Source organism: Pteropus medius, unplaced genomic scaffold (genome assembly GCF_902729225.1).
Source record: "Pteropus medius unplaced genomic scaffold, Ma_sr-lr_union100, whole genome shotgun sequence".
Taxonomy (NCBI): Eukaryota; Metazoa; Chordata; class Mammalia; order Chiroptera; family Pteropodidae; genus Pteropus; species Pteropus medius.
In genome coordinates this window covers 49,735,144-49,752,212 of record NW_024344378.1, presented here as the reverse complement: position 1 = coordinate 49,752,212, position 17,069 = coordinate 49,735,144, and the positions used below count along the sequence as shown (strand labels likewise).

The 17,069-nt window shown below is 42.5% G+C and overlaps 1 protein-coding gene across 11 annotated transcripts in view; it reads left to right on the top strand.

Moving 5' to 3' along the window:
• The window catches only part of KCNMA1 (potassium calcium-activated channel subfamily M alpha 1), a 686,119-nt gene that overhangs the window by 567,014 nt on the left and 102,036 nt on the right, over positions 1–17,069 (top strand). For 4 of the 11 annotated variants that reach the window (XM_039872202.1, XM_039872185.1, XM_039872186.1 and 1 more), the window contains one exon: positions 470–643. The exons of the other annotated variants lie outside the window; for them this stretch is intronic. In XM_039872202.1, the coding sequence (XP_039728136.1) occupies positions 470–643 (174 nt within the window). The remainder of the gene's footprint in view (positions 1–469; positions 644–17,069) is intronic. 11 annotated transcript variants of the gene reach the window in all.

Below are 17,069 nucleotides of genomic sequence, written 5' to 3'. Positions count from 1 at the left end.
GAAAGCCTACATACGAGATATTTTCGCATTCTGCAAAAACCATTTATTGTACCAAGTAAGCAATTAATTGACTGGCTATGTGTATATTTTGTTCTCCTGTATTAATTGTGCCAGGGGAAAAATGTCGGTTGCATTTTTGCTGTCTATAATGTACTCTTCTTCTCATCCAAGAACCCAGTTGTAATCAGCTATGCCCTTTTCCTGTAGTCGCCCGCTTTACCTAGGAGAGAAAAATCATACACAACAGCCTCGGGGGACGATAAAGGCAATTTATATTTTCACTGCTTTTTTGGATGTACAACCAAACCGTTACCAACAGTCACTCTGCATTTTTTTCTGGGTCAAGACTGTTAATGTGAGCTAAGACCTGTATTAAATCCTTCCAGCTCCCTTCCGGCCGCCTCGCTGTGTGTGACCTTGCCATTAACTACCGCTCTTCCTCTCCTCTCATCCAACCACATGGTTATAGCCAAGATGTCCATCTACAAGAGAATGAGACGGGCATGTTGTTTTGATTGCGGACGTTCTGAGCGTGACTGCTCGTGCATGTCAGGCCGTGTGCGTGGTAACATGGACACCCTTGGGAGAGCCTTCCCACTTTCTTCTGTCTCTGTTAATGATTGCTCCACCAGTTTCCGTGCCTGTAAGTTTAACCCCGACATACGCAGTTCTATGTCTGTGCTGTCTGTGCCCTCATCCCCGTCTTGTGTCGTGCCCTGTGGTGCTGTGTGTCAGTCGAGCTGATGTTTTCTTTCCACCGTGACCTCATATGTGGTGATATGTTGCCCCACTTGCCTGTGTCACTGTGTACGTGCTGAGGAAAGCCACCCTCCCCATTCTGTTAATTCGTGCTTCTCGTAATAGCGTGCAGGGCTGTGACGTTACAGACTAGTGAGATTCTCCTTCTCTCCTTTAAATAAATATAAATGGAAAGCAATGTGGCAGCAAATCAGATACTATATTGATACAGAGATGTGTGGAAATATATATCTCGATATTTGGGGAAGGGTTAGACACTGGATTGGGTCAAAAGGAGGAAGGGAAAGGGCGTTGAGAGAACAAGCCAACTCTAGCATTAAGTAGTTTTAGTGAGCTTCGATAGCTTCCGAAATACAACCGGGTTTTGATGCGGGTGGATATTCTTTTTTTACTGTGTCTCCGTAATCTATATCTCATCCCTCCAGTGCCAGTTTGTGTCATATGTTCTGAAAAAGTGTGTTCTAAATCCACCAACCTATATAGACTAGTGGATTCTAGAGCTTCCCCGCAAAAAGGCGACTAATTCAAAGGATCATTCCATTAACATCTTTGATTTTTCCAAAATGCAGCCCCCTGTTTAAGTTACCTTGTAGCAATTGTGATTCCAGATAACAACAAAAGTAAGCCGTGAACTTCCATGAATTCCTTGTCTGTTGCGTGGTCCTTTGAGGTCAGTCTTCTTTGTTACCCACAAGCTCAGAGATGCTAAAGAACCTGTGAAGGCCTTGCAGCTGATGGCTGGCAAAGCTGAGATATGCTAGATTCCTGTCTTCAGCATGGGCTTTGTTGGTGTTTTACCGACACAGTTTGTAGGTGATGTTGTTGAGAGCTCCAGTGTGTACACAGATATGCTGGGATGCGGGTCCTCATCTAAGGGCAGAAGAGGTTGCGGGTCTGTGTGAGGACTTGGCTGTCTTAAAGTGCGACTATAACCTTACTTTTACATTTTTTGGTAGCATGGGAGGTAGAAGACAATACTTCCTTCTGTGTTTCATCCCTTCCTCTTGAAAGCACCCAACACATTTATTGGTGACCATATTGCCATTCGTTCTCTCTCCTAAGTGTCCAGAGCTGGTTGACTTAAACTTTTACCAGCAGGGGTTCATTCATACTGGCAACAAGGATGAAGAAGAGCACTTCACTCTTCAGCATTTGCTCCCATGAAAAACTTGCTCGACTCACCTTTACCAGTGTTGAAGGTGATCCCTGTACAGTGACAGTGGATCCATAGAGGCTTCTAGGGCTGTAGGAGCCCTAACTCCACTGTGTGCAATAGAGTGGTGTGCCAGGCCAGGTGCTGGCGTTAGTACCTGCAGGTCGGGTCTGAAGCATGATCTGTGCATTGAGCTGTCTTAGTCATCTGGAAAAGTTAGATTTAGGACCAGAGAGTTATTCTCCCAGATTCATGATTCACTGCCTCTCCAGAACAGTGCCAAGGGACAAGATTCATTTGTAAAAGTGATAGCTAATGGAGGTTGCATTGAGAGGGATTTGGGACTGTCTAAATCTTGTCTTGACATTGGCCTAAAAAAGAACTTTTAGAAAGAAGGCCTCCTTTAAAATCTTTCTTACAGATGCCACAGTATGGACTCTTACCTCTTTATTCTCATTGAAAGAGTTCTCTCTAATCATATGGCACTACCATATGGACTAAGACACATCACACAAAGAACTTGTATGTCTGCGATGTGTGGAAAGATACCAGCTTCAGAGACAAGAGCAGGGGTGGCGAGGAGCACAGAGGGGTGAGCTACGGTGGCATGATTGGCCACATCGCTTTGACTGATTGTGGGGAATATAACACGAGCCACGAGGTTACCCTTCTGCATAAGGCACAACTTCTGTTTTCAGATAATTGCTAGGCTCTAAAACCTTGGCCAGAGTTTCAGTAGAGAAAAGGAAGGAGCCACTCGGGCTCTAAACTAGGGCTTTGTGGTCATGCATTGGCACTGGCCACCCATATCAATCAAGGCAAAATCTGTGTCCCCTGCATGAGGCCCGTGATACCCAGTGTGTATCATTTCCATTTTATCCAGGAGAAATCATGCTTGGAGGGAGTTCTCAGCTCTGCAATTTAATCCAAGTGTTGTAGGAGGCCAGGAGAAGAAATGCTTAGGGTGCGATTGTCCTGTCCTCTCAGAAACATCCTGTGTATGCGATTGTTGTCCTTCCTACCCCTCCCAAATCAACCCCACCATGGAAAACATGGGGCTTTGAGCTGTGTGTTGAAGCCTTAACTGGTACTGACAGCTCAGGGGGGGTTTGCCTCCTCTGTTTCATCAATCTTTCTGCCGTCGTCACTCCGTCAAACAAAAGCAGATTTCATCCGCCCCTGTGTGAGACCACTCACCTTTGACCATTAATAATAAGTTAGAAAAATCCATTCCAATTTGAGCCCCTTCATGCACCCACATAAGCCCTTCTTCTCCAATTAAAAAAATGTCTGTCTCTATGCAGAATTCTACTGGCAGTACTCCAATGGCAATTCCTGGCCTTCCCTCGCGGTGGTGGGGTTGGGTGGTGCCCATTTGACAGAGCTGGTTGACTCAGAGAGCAGTGGTGAGAGTGGGCTTTTCATTAAATATGAGCAGATGTGAAATGTAGAGGGTTTGACAATTAGAAATGGCAGGAGAAGGGCCCTCGAATCAAAGTGAGGTCAGATGGGCGGATCAAATTACTTCTCTTACATTCTTTAGTTGTTCTGAAAATCATTTTGAATTAGTGTCAGCAGAGCCTGATGGGTTTTGCCCTTTGTCTTTTATGCTGGGGCTGTATTGTTTCCCAAGACACTCATTAAAGGTCATTATATTATTAGGGAGCTTGCTTTGGTCGCAGTTTCCCAGTTGAGCCAGTGTGCTTTGGAGACTGCCTAATTCGTTTCTCTCTCGCCTTTCGTCTCCCTCTTTACTATTTTTTTTTTCTTCTTATAAAGGGAAAGATTTCCGTTTTGAAGGGACATTAAGTTGAAACACAAAGTCCCATTATGTGTTTTCTGAAGTGGGAAGAGAAGTAGCCATTGCCCAGGGGAGCGGTAATATATTAAAAGTGTTCACACTGTTTTGGAAATCTGCCCTCTAATTGCGGGACCTGCCTGCTCAGCTTACCTGTTCGTGGGGGTGTGGCCTGTTTCCACCTTTTGGTTGTTGTTAAGTCACCTACTATTCTAACCTTTGTCTCCTTCCGTTGAACTCATGAGCGATGTAAGGCCAGTCTGTGCTGACAAATAGATCTACAGAGAAGGACTCCTTTGCAAAAGACTTAAAAAACTGTGTCAGAAAAATAAGGCAAAGAGTGACCAATAAGATTCATCATAAGGCTATGCTATTTGGGGCAAGACTGAATTGTTCAATATAGGGTCGGCGTACACGGAGCATCATTGTCTGATTATTACGATGTTGTTCCCACTTTGGATGATCCTGGGCGGGAGTACCAGCTCTTTTAAAAGCCACTAGGATGGGCCCCAGGCTTTTCACAAGCTGCTGTGTTCTAGTACTATCAAATATAAAAGATATTTATATGTCTAGCAACATACACACACATAAATATAGATTTAGGTTCTAAATATAGATTTAGTTCTATTTCCCCTCCATACGATTTTGTAAAATGGTCCTTCTTCTATGTTACAAATTTATTCTTGTTATTTCAGTCTTGCCTGCTATCTGATTGCCGAGTCTAACAGAAAGGAACAATTAAAATTATGATGCAGTGACAACATAGGGCTCTATTGATTCAAACCTGCTGAAACCTGCCTGACAGGATGCTGGCCACAAACTGTCAGTAACCCTGGCATGAACAAATTAATCATGTGTTAGAAGAGAAACAGATCTTTAGACTTGCACTTGGAAATAGTTTCAGCTAGAGTACATGTTTGATCACTCACACCAACCTTTCAATTTACTAATAGTTTAAACCTGCACAATTACATACACCCTTTTCCAAACTACTGTAGCTAATTTTAAATTGTGTATGACTTTTATTCTGGGTATAGTTATAATATAAGGAGGCATTCAACTCCAATGGTTACATTGAGAGAAGTCCAATGCGATTAGGTTGAAGGGAGACATACCAAAATCAGTTTAGTGTAATCTCGAGTCTTGTCAGATAATAAACAAAAATCAGCTTATCCCAAGTAGCCTTTGGTTTGTACAGGCAGAGAATTAACATTGTCGATAGAACTAAAGTCACTCGAGTGCACTAATGGCATTTTGAAGTACATAAAATCAGATACCAGGGCAGGGGTGGAAATAGCTCTAGGAAAATGTCTATGATAGGACACACCCTATGCTGACAGTCTCCAGCACCTGGTAACGGGAGATTTAAGACGCTGAATTTAAAAAACCAACAACCTATCATTATCTCATTCCTTTTATGTATAGAACGCCAAACACTAAAGCAGCATTTGCATCATATTCTAGCTCTTTAGCTAGCCTGGCCCATACATCTTGATTTGGTCATTTGCTCTTCGTTACAGGAAGCAAACATAGGAAGCCAGATAGGCCTGGGCACCATTCTATGGGACTGATAATATACCTAGGAGGGCCTCTTAGGGCACTTTTATTGGTAGCAACAAAAGCCAGTGTCTCTCACTTGATTTTTGTGGTAGCCACTTTTGGCAATGAATTGACTGGAAATAAGCTTTTCTATGTGCTTATGCAGTGGTCAGCTCCTTAAATCAGCATTGTAAGGCAGTATTCATGCTTGGAAAAAATTTCCTTTGAAAAGAATCCCTTAAATTACCCATCTCTAAAGAGCTCCAAACAAATCAGGTTTTCATTCATAATAAATAGCTGGGGTTTTTTTTTGTTTTTGTTTTTGTTTTTTTTTTCAGTTTAGCATACAGTGATGTAGTCGACTTGCATTTTGGGACCTTGTTGTGCTCTCCCCTCCCTCCCCCAACAGTATTGTCGAATTCTTTAAGATAGATACGCTATGAAGAGACACCACATACAGATGAAAGAGAAAGGGAATAGTAGGCAAACGGCAGCCAATTTTTCAAAAGAAATCCTTTTTAACAGAGTTGGGAGACAAGAAGTAGAAAGGTCAAAATGAGGAAAGACGGAAGAGTCCTTGGTGTGCGTACCCCAACACTTGGACACTTCTCTTTTCAGAGACACGGTTAATAGGTGACTTGGCTCTTCAAGGACAAACTAGAAGAGACGTTGGCATGCCACAAGTAAGCTGAGCAGAAGTCCTTGTGCAAGGTGACGTGGAAATTATGTTTGCATTTTTATTCAGGACAGTGGCCAGTTGTCAAAATACTCACCTTGACAGATTCTACCACCAAGCAGCAGTGGACCCTCCATCTTACCTCTGTGGTGGAGGACAGATGTGGCCAGTTAGCTCTCCATCTCCACCCCACTCCACTATCTTGGATGACAGATGCCAAGGCCAGCCCGCCTTTCACTTGAGCTTTCTTGTCAAGGCTCTGCCTTGAGCCCAAATCCTGACCTTTACTGCATGAAATAAAGTACTGATGAACAAGCAGAGGTTTGAATTAGAGCAGGCTTGGAGCAAATGTCAAGTCCATCTCTGCCCCCTCCTCCACCTGCACCAGGAGCCTGGATTAGACCCAGTCTGGAGTCTGCAATGCCTTAGGCTTTATGGGTCTGGGGAGACATAACTTATTAACAAAGAGTTATTAAATTTTTATCAATTTTACAACACAATGTAAATGCCTCCTATGAATCTACATTGTATTCATTATCATTTAAAACGTTAATTAAGTCAAAGTTGCATTTAATTTCTCTCTAAATGGGCCTTTGGGAAGAGGCTCTTAGAAACATCTGTGGGAGCATGCGGCTCATGGAGACAGAGAATCCCCCAGCCCGCATTCAGGATAGCCCCCAAGTTGATTGCAGTCGTGTGTCTGTGGCTAATTTGTTGTGATGAGATTGGGCAATGTATCAGATTAGTATCAGACCAATAATGGTGCAGAGTGACTGGAGAGAGGCTTGTGGGGCAGCGGCACTGCATCCTGCCTTCCAGTTCCGTCCAGGCGGAAGCGAGCAATTGATCTGCAGCACCCCTGGTCTCAATCATGCCTTGGACCCTCCCCTTTCATATGGTGCCTGTCATTTCAGTGGGATGTTTTCTTCATCTGAGATGGACGTTTGTCATCTGGCCCAGTCAATTTAGGATATGTGCCAGCATGCTCATGGGAAAAAATCTTAGAGTCTGGGGGCTTTGACTTGCATTGAAGCCAAGAAGCAAAGAGCACAGAACAGCGTATTGGGAACCATTTTCAGAACAGAGAGGTTGTGGAGATTATAAAAGGATCGTACTCATTGGTGAGGAGAGAGGAAGTTGAGACCTGCTAAGATCTGCTGAAAAACAGCTTTTCCCTTTGGCTGCTCAGCTGATGCTTTTGTCTCGTCTGAGTATAGGCTGCTCCCCAGACAGATCTGTTGTTATATGTGTACTCCTCCATCTCCCAGGAGGCGAGGCTTGTTAATGTGGGGGTATGTTACTAGGAGATGGCTATTGCGCAACTTAGATTCATGTTAAGACTAAACTCAGTGGAGTCTCTGTTCTTACTATATGCGAAATACTCTGCCAACACAGCAAGGGTGTGTGTGTGTGTACGCGCGCGCGTACATAAACATGTGTATATGTTGTTAAACTTAATAGTTGCATAGCGTTTGCTGCATTGCAGGCTCTGTTCTGTGTCCTTTACAAATATTAATTTAATCCTTGTCATGATTATTTGTAACTGTTATTTGTAGTTGAGACAGCTGTAAACTGAGGCACCTATAAAGTTTTCGTGCCATTTACAAAGACGATACATAACCTGCCAGGGGTCATTCAGTGAGTCACTGGTGGGGCTGGGATTTGACAACAAGCTGGGTGGCTCCACAGCCTATGGAGTTATTTGAGTTACCCAGTTACTCACACAGTTGAAGAAGATATACAGCCTATCTCCAAGGAAGGAGAAAAAGACAAGGACTTCAGTAACAAAGACTCAGGATGACGCGGGCAGGGCTGTGAGAGCAAGGTGCAGAGTACTTGGCAATGCCAAGGGCAAGAGGTCGCCTCCTGTTGGTCAGCTGAGGTAAGATCCCATAGGATGTGGCATTTCAGGTGTGCCTTGGAGGACAGAAAAATGGTCTTCTGCCTAACAACGTGAGAAGAGTCATGGCAGTGGGGAGGCCTGTGTGGCTGGAGCTTGAGACCTGCTCGGGAGAGTGCAGGGAGAGAGCCCTGAGGAGTAAATGGGGCCCGTTGTTGACGGGGCCCAGGTCATCAGGGTTTTGTTCTTCATCTGAAATACAACAGAAAGCATTCAAGGTATTTGGTCAGGGAGGTGACATCAGAGGCTTTGTTTCAGGGAGAGTTAGTTCTGTGGCGGCTGTGGAGGAAGGGACAGGGGCAAAGGAGTCCGTTGGGAGACACCCTGTGAAGGTGGAAAGATCAGCAGAGGGGAGGCTGTTGCAGGAGGATGCGGCAAGGAGCCACTCTGAGGAGGGCGAAGGCGCCATCTCGAGCCTGCAGGATCTGCAGCTGGAACCCATTATCCAAAGGCAAATCCAAGAAGTTAAAATATTTTTAAAGAAGGTTTGATTAATGGCTCTGAAGCAGTTGAAATTCATTAGTTAAATTTCTTGAGCATAATTCTCCCCAGCTGACCTAGAAGTCGTTGAGATCCGTACTCGGGCTCAGTGGAGTTTTCTTCTTATTGGAGGAGAATTTACTGAAGTCTTGTCCGGGACTGGAGACCCACAGGGCTGTGTCCATCCACTCCCCCTGGTCCTGGGGACCTACTCCATCTATTTTCTTTTTTCTAACTAGTGTTTCTCCTTCCTCCCTCACCATCCTCCCAATTTCCAATAACACTCAGATCTCGAGAGTGTCGAAGGTGGTAGAGGCAGGCGGCTCTCAATTGCTGGCATAGATGTCATCGGCCTAGGCTAGGTGGCAGAAATAAAGCAAGCGGGGGCCACCAGTTGGGACACGTGACCAGCCCTGAGGGTCTTGGCTCAAGCTGCATGTGGTAGCTTCAGTTAGAGCTCATGGGAATTTTTTTAAATCCCTGTGTATGGCAATGAGACTCTTTTTCTCTCATCTTTTTCAGGGAGACAGCATGTCTCCTTACATCTGTGGAGGGGAAAAAAAATTATAAAGTACTTCGCATCCCATTCACTGAAAACCCACTGTCGTTTTCAACCACTTATCCTACTCCAGTGGAAATACAAAACACATTTCCTGTGAAGTACTGCCACACAAACTCTGGGGAAGTCATGTGGCATTTCTAAGTACCATGGCACAATTTTCTTTTCCTTTTTTATTTCTCTCTGCACAAGACCTTTGTGTCCATTGTGTCTATATGTTAGCATTCACGACTGTAGAACTTGTACACACCACCAACCCACAAAGGTCGTTAGAACAGCATGGAAAAGCACGTGAGTCCTGGGTGGGGCATGCAAGCTGATCTTGGAGGAAGGGAAGGCAGCCAACTTCTGGAAGTGGAATGGAGTAAAATGCAGCCACCCAACTGGCTAAGTGTTATCCTTCCTCTTGGGGGCTTTCTCCCAAACCGACATGTTGAGTTACCTAGATAATCAGGGAATCCACCATCCCCACATTTACTTATAAGAGTTCTGTTTCCCTAGCCAACCGTTTTCTCAAGAGAAATCTAAATGGAGAGAAAGAAGTCCAGCATTGTCAGACCCACATATTTGAAATCTCAGAGGGCATTGAAAACAATTTATTATTTTTTTTTTTTTTGTAAATAGTTGGACTGCCTGATTTGGAGGGAGATTTTAGATATACCTATAGATTCTTGTGAGGAGACATTCTTCTGATGTCCAGCTCAGATAAGCTGGAGAAAGGGTCTAGAGGTCCGAAATGACCTTTCTTCTCTGACCAGCTCATTCAGTCCTCCTCCTCATGAGGAGCCATCCCCCCACAGCCCAAGAAACAGCAAAAACCCCAAGCTTCTAGTAATCCCGAAAGCCCTTGTCTATCCTCTTTCATACAGTAGGATGAATACCACCAAATATTCCTAGAGCTACAGAGAAAACCTATGCAAACTCAGAGTGAAAGCTGTTGAGGAAGATCTATCCAAGAGATGACCAACCGCACTAAGATACCTTTAAAAGAAGTAGGAAAGACTGCCCCTGAGAGCCACAGCCATGACAGATGTATGGACAGTGCAGAGAGAGGCATCTGTAGACCACAGAGCATGCGCCTTCTCCTGGGAGTGGAGCTGATGGTTGCCATTGAAGGGATCACATTTGGCCAGTGCTGGCTTTCTGCACTGGAGCCGGTCGGTCGGATTATGCCCAGTCAAGAAAGGACCTAGGGGCTGCCTGCCTTCTCTCCAAGGTCAGAAATGAGACATGCTGGCATCCTTGGCTGGGTTTCACATGTTGGCAAGAACACTTGAGTAGGAAGTGGCCTGAAGGATTCCAGTTCAATAAATATTTGATGAGTAAAAGGATGAATAAATGTAGGGATTCTCAACCATCACTTAAAGCAATAGATGGTACGCCAGAATCAGGATGACTCTGGGTCTGTGAGGTTTTCTAAAACTAAGCAGTTTACAATATTGTGTGTGTGTGTGTGTGTGTGTGTGTGTGTGTGTGTGTGTGTGTGTGTATAGTGGGATATATGAAGATTAAGGGAGAAAAATTTAGCGAGAGAAACAGACATAACTGAAGGATCTTGAAAGTTATCAGCTGCTAGGTATAATCCACATTCTTTGTGAAGGTTAAGGAAGGTTATCTTTGTGAAGAAGGTAAGGAAACAGAAAAAAATCACAGTAGGCAAAACTCCATCAATGTTTCAAGTAAGTAGAGACAGGGATACATTTGTATGTAGAGTGTATGTCCTAGAAAATCAAGGACTTACAACACTTGCATTCAGTTTTACTAATTTTGATGAACCTGATCATTTTCCTGTGAGTCAGGGTGGCACAAAAATTATTAGTTCAGCGGGTAAAGCCAATATGAGCAAAGGGGCCCATTCGTCGAGAGCTGTAACCGTTTGCAGATGGTCACATCAGCCTGCCCAAATGTGGAGAAACATTTGAGGCCACTCATGACTATTAGGCTCATTGACTCTGACTAGGGATAGGCAAATCAAATCTAACAGCACCCGAGTGACAATCCCTCCCACCTAGAGGTGTCCAAAGGCTGAGTGTCTCATGGCTATTTTCTATTGAGTGTCATTATTCTGTTTATTCTGCTCAGACAAGGAGGGGGCAGGAAGCTTTCTCGATTGCTCACAGAGCTCTCTCAGGCCACACCAAGCATTCTCTTACTTTTGAGTGGCTTTGAATTGCTCTCTGCATTTTGTCAAGGTTGATCTGGCTATTTCTTCAGTGCGGATGAGTAAATTTCCACATATGGCCTGTAACGTATCCAACTGAGAGAACATGTCCAGCAGGGATGCTTCAAAGCTAAAGCCCTAAATAGGTGTTACTGAAAAAGGAGGTACAATGACCTGCAGAGAGGAGAGGTGTTCAGTGAAAATGACAGGATGAAACTTGCTAGGAATGCAGACTGGGAGGAAGGGGCTCAGGCCATGTGATCTGGAAGTCTTGGGATGTGGATGTGAAACGTGCAAGGGGCTAGTGCTGGAAAGGCCACTTCACAGATTTCTTTCATTAAGATGAAGATGGGTGTCTGTTAAGCAGAAATCTCCTGTCTTTTCTCTGCTGTAAATTGAGGGAATTCCCAAGCCTTTCTCCTCACTGTTCAGAGAGCTAAGTGATCTTGACAATTAAAGCCCAGAATTCTAGGGAACCTCAGAGCAAGGAAAGGGAGAGACAGGATGGGATAGTATGTTTTCTGGGGACTTTGGAACTCATTCTTGGCACAAGCATGTTTTGGTATGTTCACTAAATGGATGCTCAGTGAATGCCGATTGCTATGAGAGTAATGTCTCACGCGTGTGTTAGTCTTTATAATTCTCAAGGCACTGATATCTTCTCATTTCACCTAGGCAAACCCAGAATAGACTTCATCCCTTACTACGTTGGGACTGTAGGCAAGTTTGAGAACTTCTCTATTTCTTAGTTTCCACATCCGTAAAATGGAGATCATAATAAGACCTACCTCCCAAAATAGTTGTAGCTGTGACTTTGGGTCTCCTCATTCTTCATCTTGCTGAAACTGCCTCTATGACTTTTCCATCTCTAAAATGGACACAGATGATAGTGAATTTAGTGTGTTCTTGAAAGACGGTGGGAAGCTTGGAGAGCAAATGAGGGGAACAGATGGCAGGGAGAGGGTATATTTTAAATTCTGTTCAAATTTCTTTGATGATGGTCTTGATATCAACCCATCTTTGAGGTCTGGGTGGTGTTGGGACTTCCTATCATCACCTCTCCTAAATTGCTTTATTAATAGTGGGACTTCTCGTTGATTTTCTCATTAGTGGGATTAGTGCTAGGAGTGGGGCCAGGACTGGGCCAAACCCTTCACTCATGTCCTGCTGTTGCCCCTTTCTTTGAATAGACTGATGAGAGGACAGTCTAGAGATAGTCTGAATGAGTATTGATATGCATTTTGAAATCCTAAGGATGCTGCTATCCTGCTCTCTCTTCCATCCTACTGATGGCCCAAGTCCTCTGATTTGATCTCTGGATTACCTTTCGAACCTTCTCTTTTCATTCTCAAGCACTCATTCCTCCTTGCTTGGTCTACCACCACTGACCTCCAATTAGTCTCCCTTGCCACCAAACAACCACCCCATGTATTATTTTAAAACATAGATTTGATCATGTCGTCACCCCAATTCAAAGGATAGCCTTCAACCTTCTTAATACGACATTCAATGCCCTTCGCTGTTTGGTCTCAGCCTATTTTTCTAGTTTTATTTTCTGTATGAAGTATCCTTCATCTAGTGATTCTCTAAGAATGCCTTGTTTCTGTTACTTAACATATTTCTATAGCTTTTTCCTGTGCCTGTGACTCTGTGTCTCTACTCTTCTAGCTGATAGAAGCTTACTTATCTTTTAAAGTAGGGTTGGGTAAATTATGGCCTGTGGACCAAATCAGGCCACTGCCTGTTTTAATAAATAAAGTTTTCTTGTAACACGTCACGACCATTCATTTGCATATCGTTCATGGCTACTTTCAAGTGAAAACAGAAAGTTGACTCGTTGCAACAGAGAGTGTGTGGTTCACGAAGTCCAAAATAGTTACTACCTGATATTTATGGAAAAAGTTTGCTGACTCCTGCTTTAAACACACAGCTCGAATATTGCCATCTCTGTGAAGACTTCTTAACTGCCCTGCCCCCCACCTCAGATCAGAGTTAATGGGTCACCCTTGTGTAACTCTACATAACGCTTCATGTAAATCCCATTTAGAGCGGTTCTATACTGAGCTTTTTAGAAGTTAACAAAAACAAACAACAACTCTCAGTGGTCTTTGAGTTCTCAGCATATTTCGCAGAGCAGTCAAGGCACACAGTAGGTATTCAACAAACGTTTGCTGAATCACATAGAAACTGAGTTGGGAATGTGTTTTCATAGTTTATTACGCATGTGTCTCAGGTGAAAAGAGCATCTTGAGCCTAGCAATCTTGTTTCTTGTTTGCTTGTACCATCTCGAACAAAACATTTGTTTCTGAACAGCTGCTTCCTTTGACTGCTGAACAGTCTTGAATAGCTTGATCTAGAATTGATCACGGCTTCGTTTGTTTGAAGGTGACAGATTTCTTCCACTGCTTCTGCTGACAAGCACAGTGTTTGGACGCTGTGTGCGTCTTGGGATGCACATGTATTCCTTCCCCCTCCATATGTCATTGGGTATTTTCGTCCCAGTTAGTGGAGGTGCACATTGGGAAGGTGTGGCTAACCCATTGTTTCACCACTCCCTGAGTGACCTCACTTTTCAGGTCTGCAGTACATTTCTAACTCAAACAAGCTCTTTTTGCCCACCTGTGATTCCGCATCAATTTGAATTTAGCCCAACTGCCCTGAACGTGGGGCTTGTGCCTTTAATCATTCAGGCACAGGCCAGAATCATTCAGGGACCTTCTCTTGCAGTATTGCATTGGCTGATACACTGGGAGTTATGCCTAGGCAGGGCAAGCGCCACCTCTCAAATCTTGACATCCCTAAGCTCTACCAGATTCCCTACACCCTTCACATCTGCCCAAAATGGCTCCTAGCAGCTCTGTCTCTCCACAGCAGTGGTAACCGGTTGAAGTGGGAGATGAGATGCTCTTTGCTTTTACCCTCCTCGTCAAGTTCCTGGTGATAGAAAACTAGAGACACTCAGACCCAAAGGAAGCACCTCAACGTTTGATTCTCTTTATACATATGCTTTGCCCAGCTTAGATAGTTGGAAGAGCTGAATGTAAAGGGGTTCTACAGTTTCCATCGGAAATAACACAATTTAGTGTGTGTGCGTGTGTATGTGTCCCATGTGCTTAAAGAATACCCTTTTGGTCGCTGCATGAGCAATTTTTATTATTGTTATCAGAGATTAAATCTCAATAACTTTTTGAAATTAGAGAGGGCTTCTCATCAGCTGAATGGGCAGTGGCACTCACCCCCTTCCCATACCAATCCAAGAACGGCCCTACCGTCCTCCTAGCTCTGGGATGTTATCAGCATGGTAGTTTTGCTTGAGATCAAATCAGGGCAACATAGGAACTGTCATTTTTCATTTATTATGGGCCCTTTGATCCCATTTGGGGTTTATTTGTTTCAAGCGAAAAATACGAGCTCAATTGCATACATCTATCCTGTAGAGTACTTTTTTTATTTTTTTCTATTAGAGATCAAATCAAAGTTGTAAGTAGTGTGGTCATTAGTTATCACCAGCAGACTTCACAGCCTACACTTTATGTCTGTTCTTACAAAAATCACCAGCCTTCTCTGTTGCATAACGATCACTCGCAGTGAAGCCACAATATGCCTTTCGTGGGCGCTTGGGTGTTAATTTATTTCACAGTTTCCTTTGCAGATTTAATCAGAGTCACCTATCACATTCCTGTTTCTTCCTTTTATTGTGTTCCTTTGCTATCGCATTTGTGTGATCTTTTTCTGCAAAATGACAGGTAGTGTTTCTCTGCTCGCTCTTTCAGTGACTTATATTCTCCATGACTTCCTTATTGCCATTTTAAAATATAACATTTTATAGATGTAATCTTAGTTATTTATAACTCAGGTTTTGTTATATGAGAAAATTTCCTAAATGACACCTTGGGTTTAGGTACATTTGTTTTAAAGACAGGGAAAAATATTCTCTGCGAGAATATTTTCCTCAAAATTGTAAACGAAGGAAAAGCTCTCAGTAAGATTATAATGCATTTTTCCTGATTTCTCTGTGCATTGAATGTGTGAATATTATTTTTATGTAAGTTATCAAATTGTGGTATTTAATAACACTTTGTTAGCAGAAAAAAAAAGCTACCCCTCTTGATTTATTTGGATGTTTACTGGGTGAGTTATAGTACTTTACATATTAGAATTGGTTTGTCAACAATTAACATTCTAGGTTTTTATATAACCCATACTTTGGGTAATAGAAGATTATTAAACTGCAACCAGTGTGTTAGAAATCTGCCGACTGGTAATAAAATTCTTATGTATAACAGCAGCTGAGAAATACTGCTGTATATTTATGCATAGATTGCAAGATAGATGATGGCTAGCCAAACAGAGGGGCTTGAAATGCAGGCTTACCAGCAGGTGGCGGTGCTTTTCTATAAATGAAAACCTCGACCAGGATGTTTTCTAGATACTACCACGACTGCCCCGCTTTCTTCCGTTTACAGATTCTCTCCTTTATTTCTCTGAAAGGAATGTCTAAAACTGTGTGTGTTCGTTCAGTTTTTGAGGAGACATGCCCCCACTAAGATAATACCTCTCGATTGCTAAGATTCTTTAAATCCAACTTGCTTGCTTAAATGCTCATTTGGAACAAGTCCTAGTTAAATCAATGTTACTGTTTTTAAAAGGTAACTACACAATACCAGGTTCTCACTCCTAAAACTGGATTACCTCCAACATCTGATTATTGTTATGCGACAAGTCTCCATTTTTATCGAATATTTATTTGTATAAATTAATTCCCTAGGCTTCGTTCCACACCAGAATAATGAGAGACATTTTTATAAAGGTGGTTTATGTACTAGATTAATGTGCTATACACTAATAATTTCAACGTGACACTCTTTCATCAAGAATTACTTTAGAATCCAAGTAACCAAAGAATATTGCTTTTCTCTCTGAGCCAGAACTAAATTTCTGACAAACAGGGTCATACTTTTTTGTTTGCTTGTTTGTTTTTTAAATAAGGTCCACACAAAGGCTAATTGGCTCATCAATTTGGGCATCAATGAGGCAAAAAAAAAAAAAAATACAAGCAAAATTAATTTTGGGTTCTTGTTTTTCACACAGCCTATTTTTCATTCTTTTTTATTTTTTAAGACACAACTATGTCTTTCACTAACTTTTTTTTTTTTTAATCTGCACTATTCCTTTATGTGGGGTGTTTGAATGTAAACATGGGTCTGTATAGGAGACAATAGATTTATTGAGGTAATGGAAAAGGATCATTAAAATACATCACAGATAACTCATTTGTGAATTTTCTTTATTACGTGTTGCCTATCACTTAATAAAGAACTTTGAATGCAAGTATTTTACTCTTTTTGTATTGTAATCTAAAAATTTGAAATTCATTTTGAGAATCCAATAGTAATTTTCTCTTTTGAATTTTAAAACTTTTTTTTTTTAAGCCTCCGGGGCTAAAAGGGTGCAGGTCAAGGATCCAGATAATATAATTAATGTACATCCTATTTTATTCACTTATATGCTTTTGACAGAGAAAATCCTGAAGTGTTATTGATTAGGTGAAACCAAGGTGTAGAGGATACGTGGAAATATTTCCTTCTTAGTAAGTTCATTTGAAAGCCCTGGTTTTGTTGAAAATGTTTTTCAAAATATTGATTGCAATCAGTTCTCTTGTTAAAGTGAAACCTGATGACTTTCCTTCCAGTTCTCTGTAGGGGACTGGATCAAGACAGGAAATAACTGTCCCACAGTAAAGGTTGGATGTACCTGGCTGGGCTATGAGGCAGCAGCCTTGTGAATTTCACAGGACCCCTTTCCAAGGCATTAAATAACTTTATTTTCCTGTCAAACACACTCTCCAGAATAAAATGAGACCTCCAATGGAACTAACTGGACCATTGCCAGGGCCTCCTCGTTTTTAGTTTCATGCACATGTGTGTGTTTTATCTTGGATCGTTACAACTTTTAAATGGCCAGAGAGAAAGTAGGCCGAGTTAGGGCTTGTCGTGTTTTTTGTTTGTTTGTTTGTTTGTTTGTTTGTTGCCAATAGATTTTG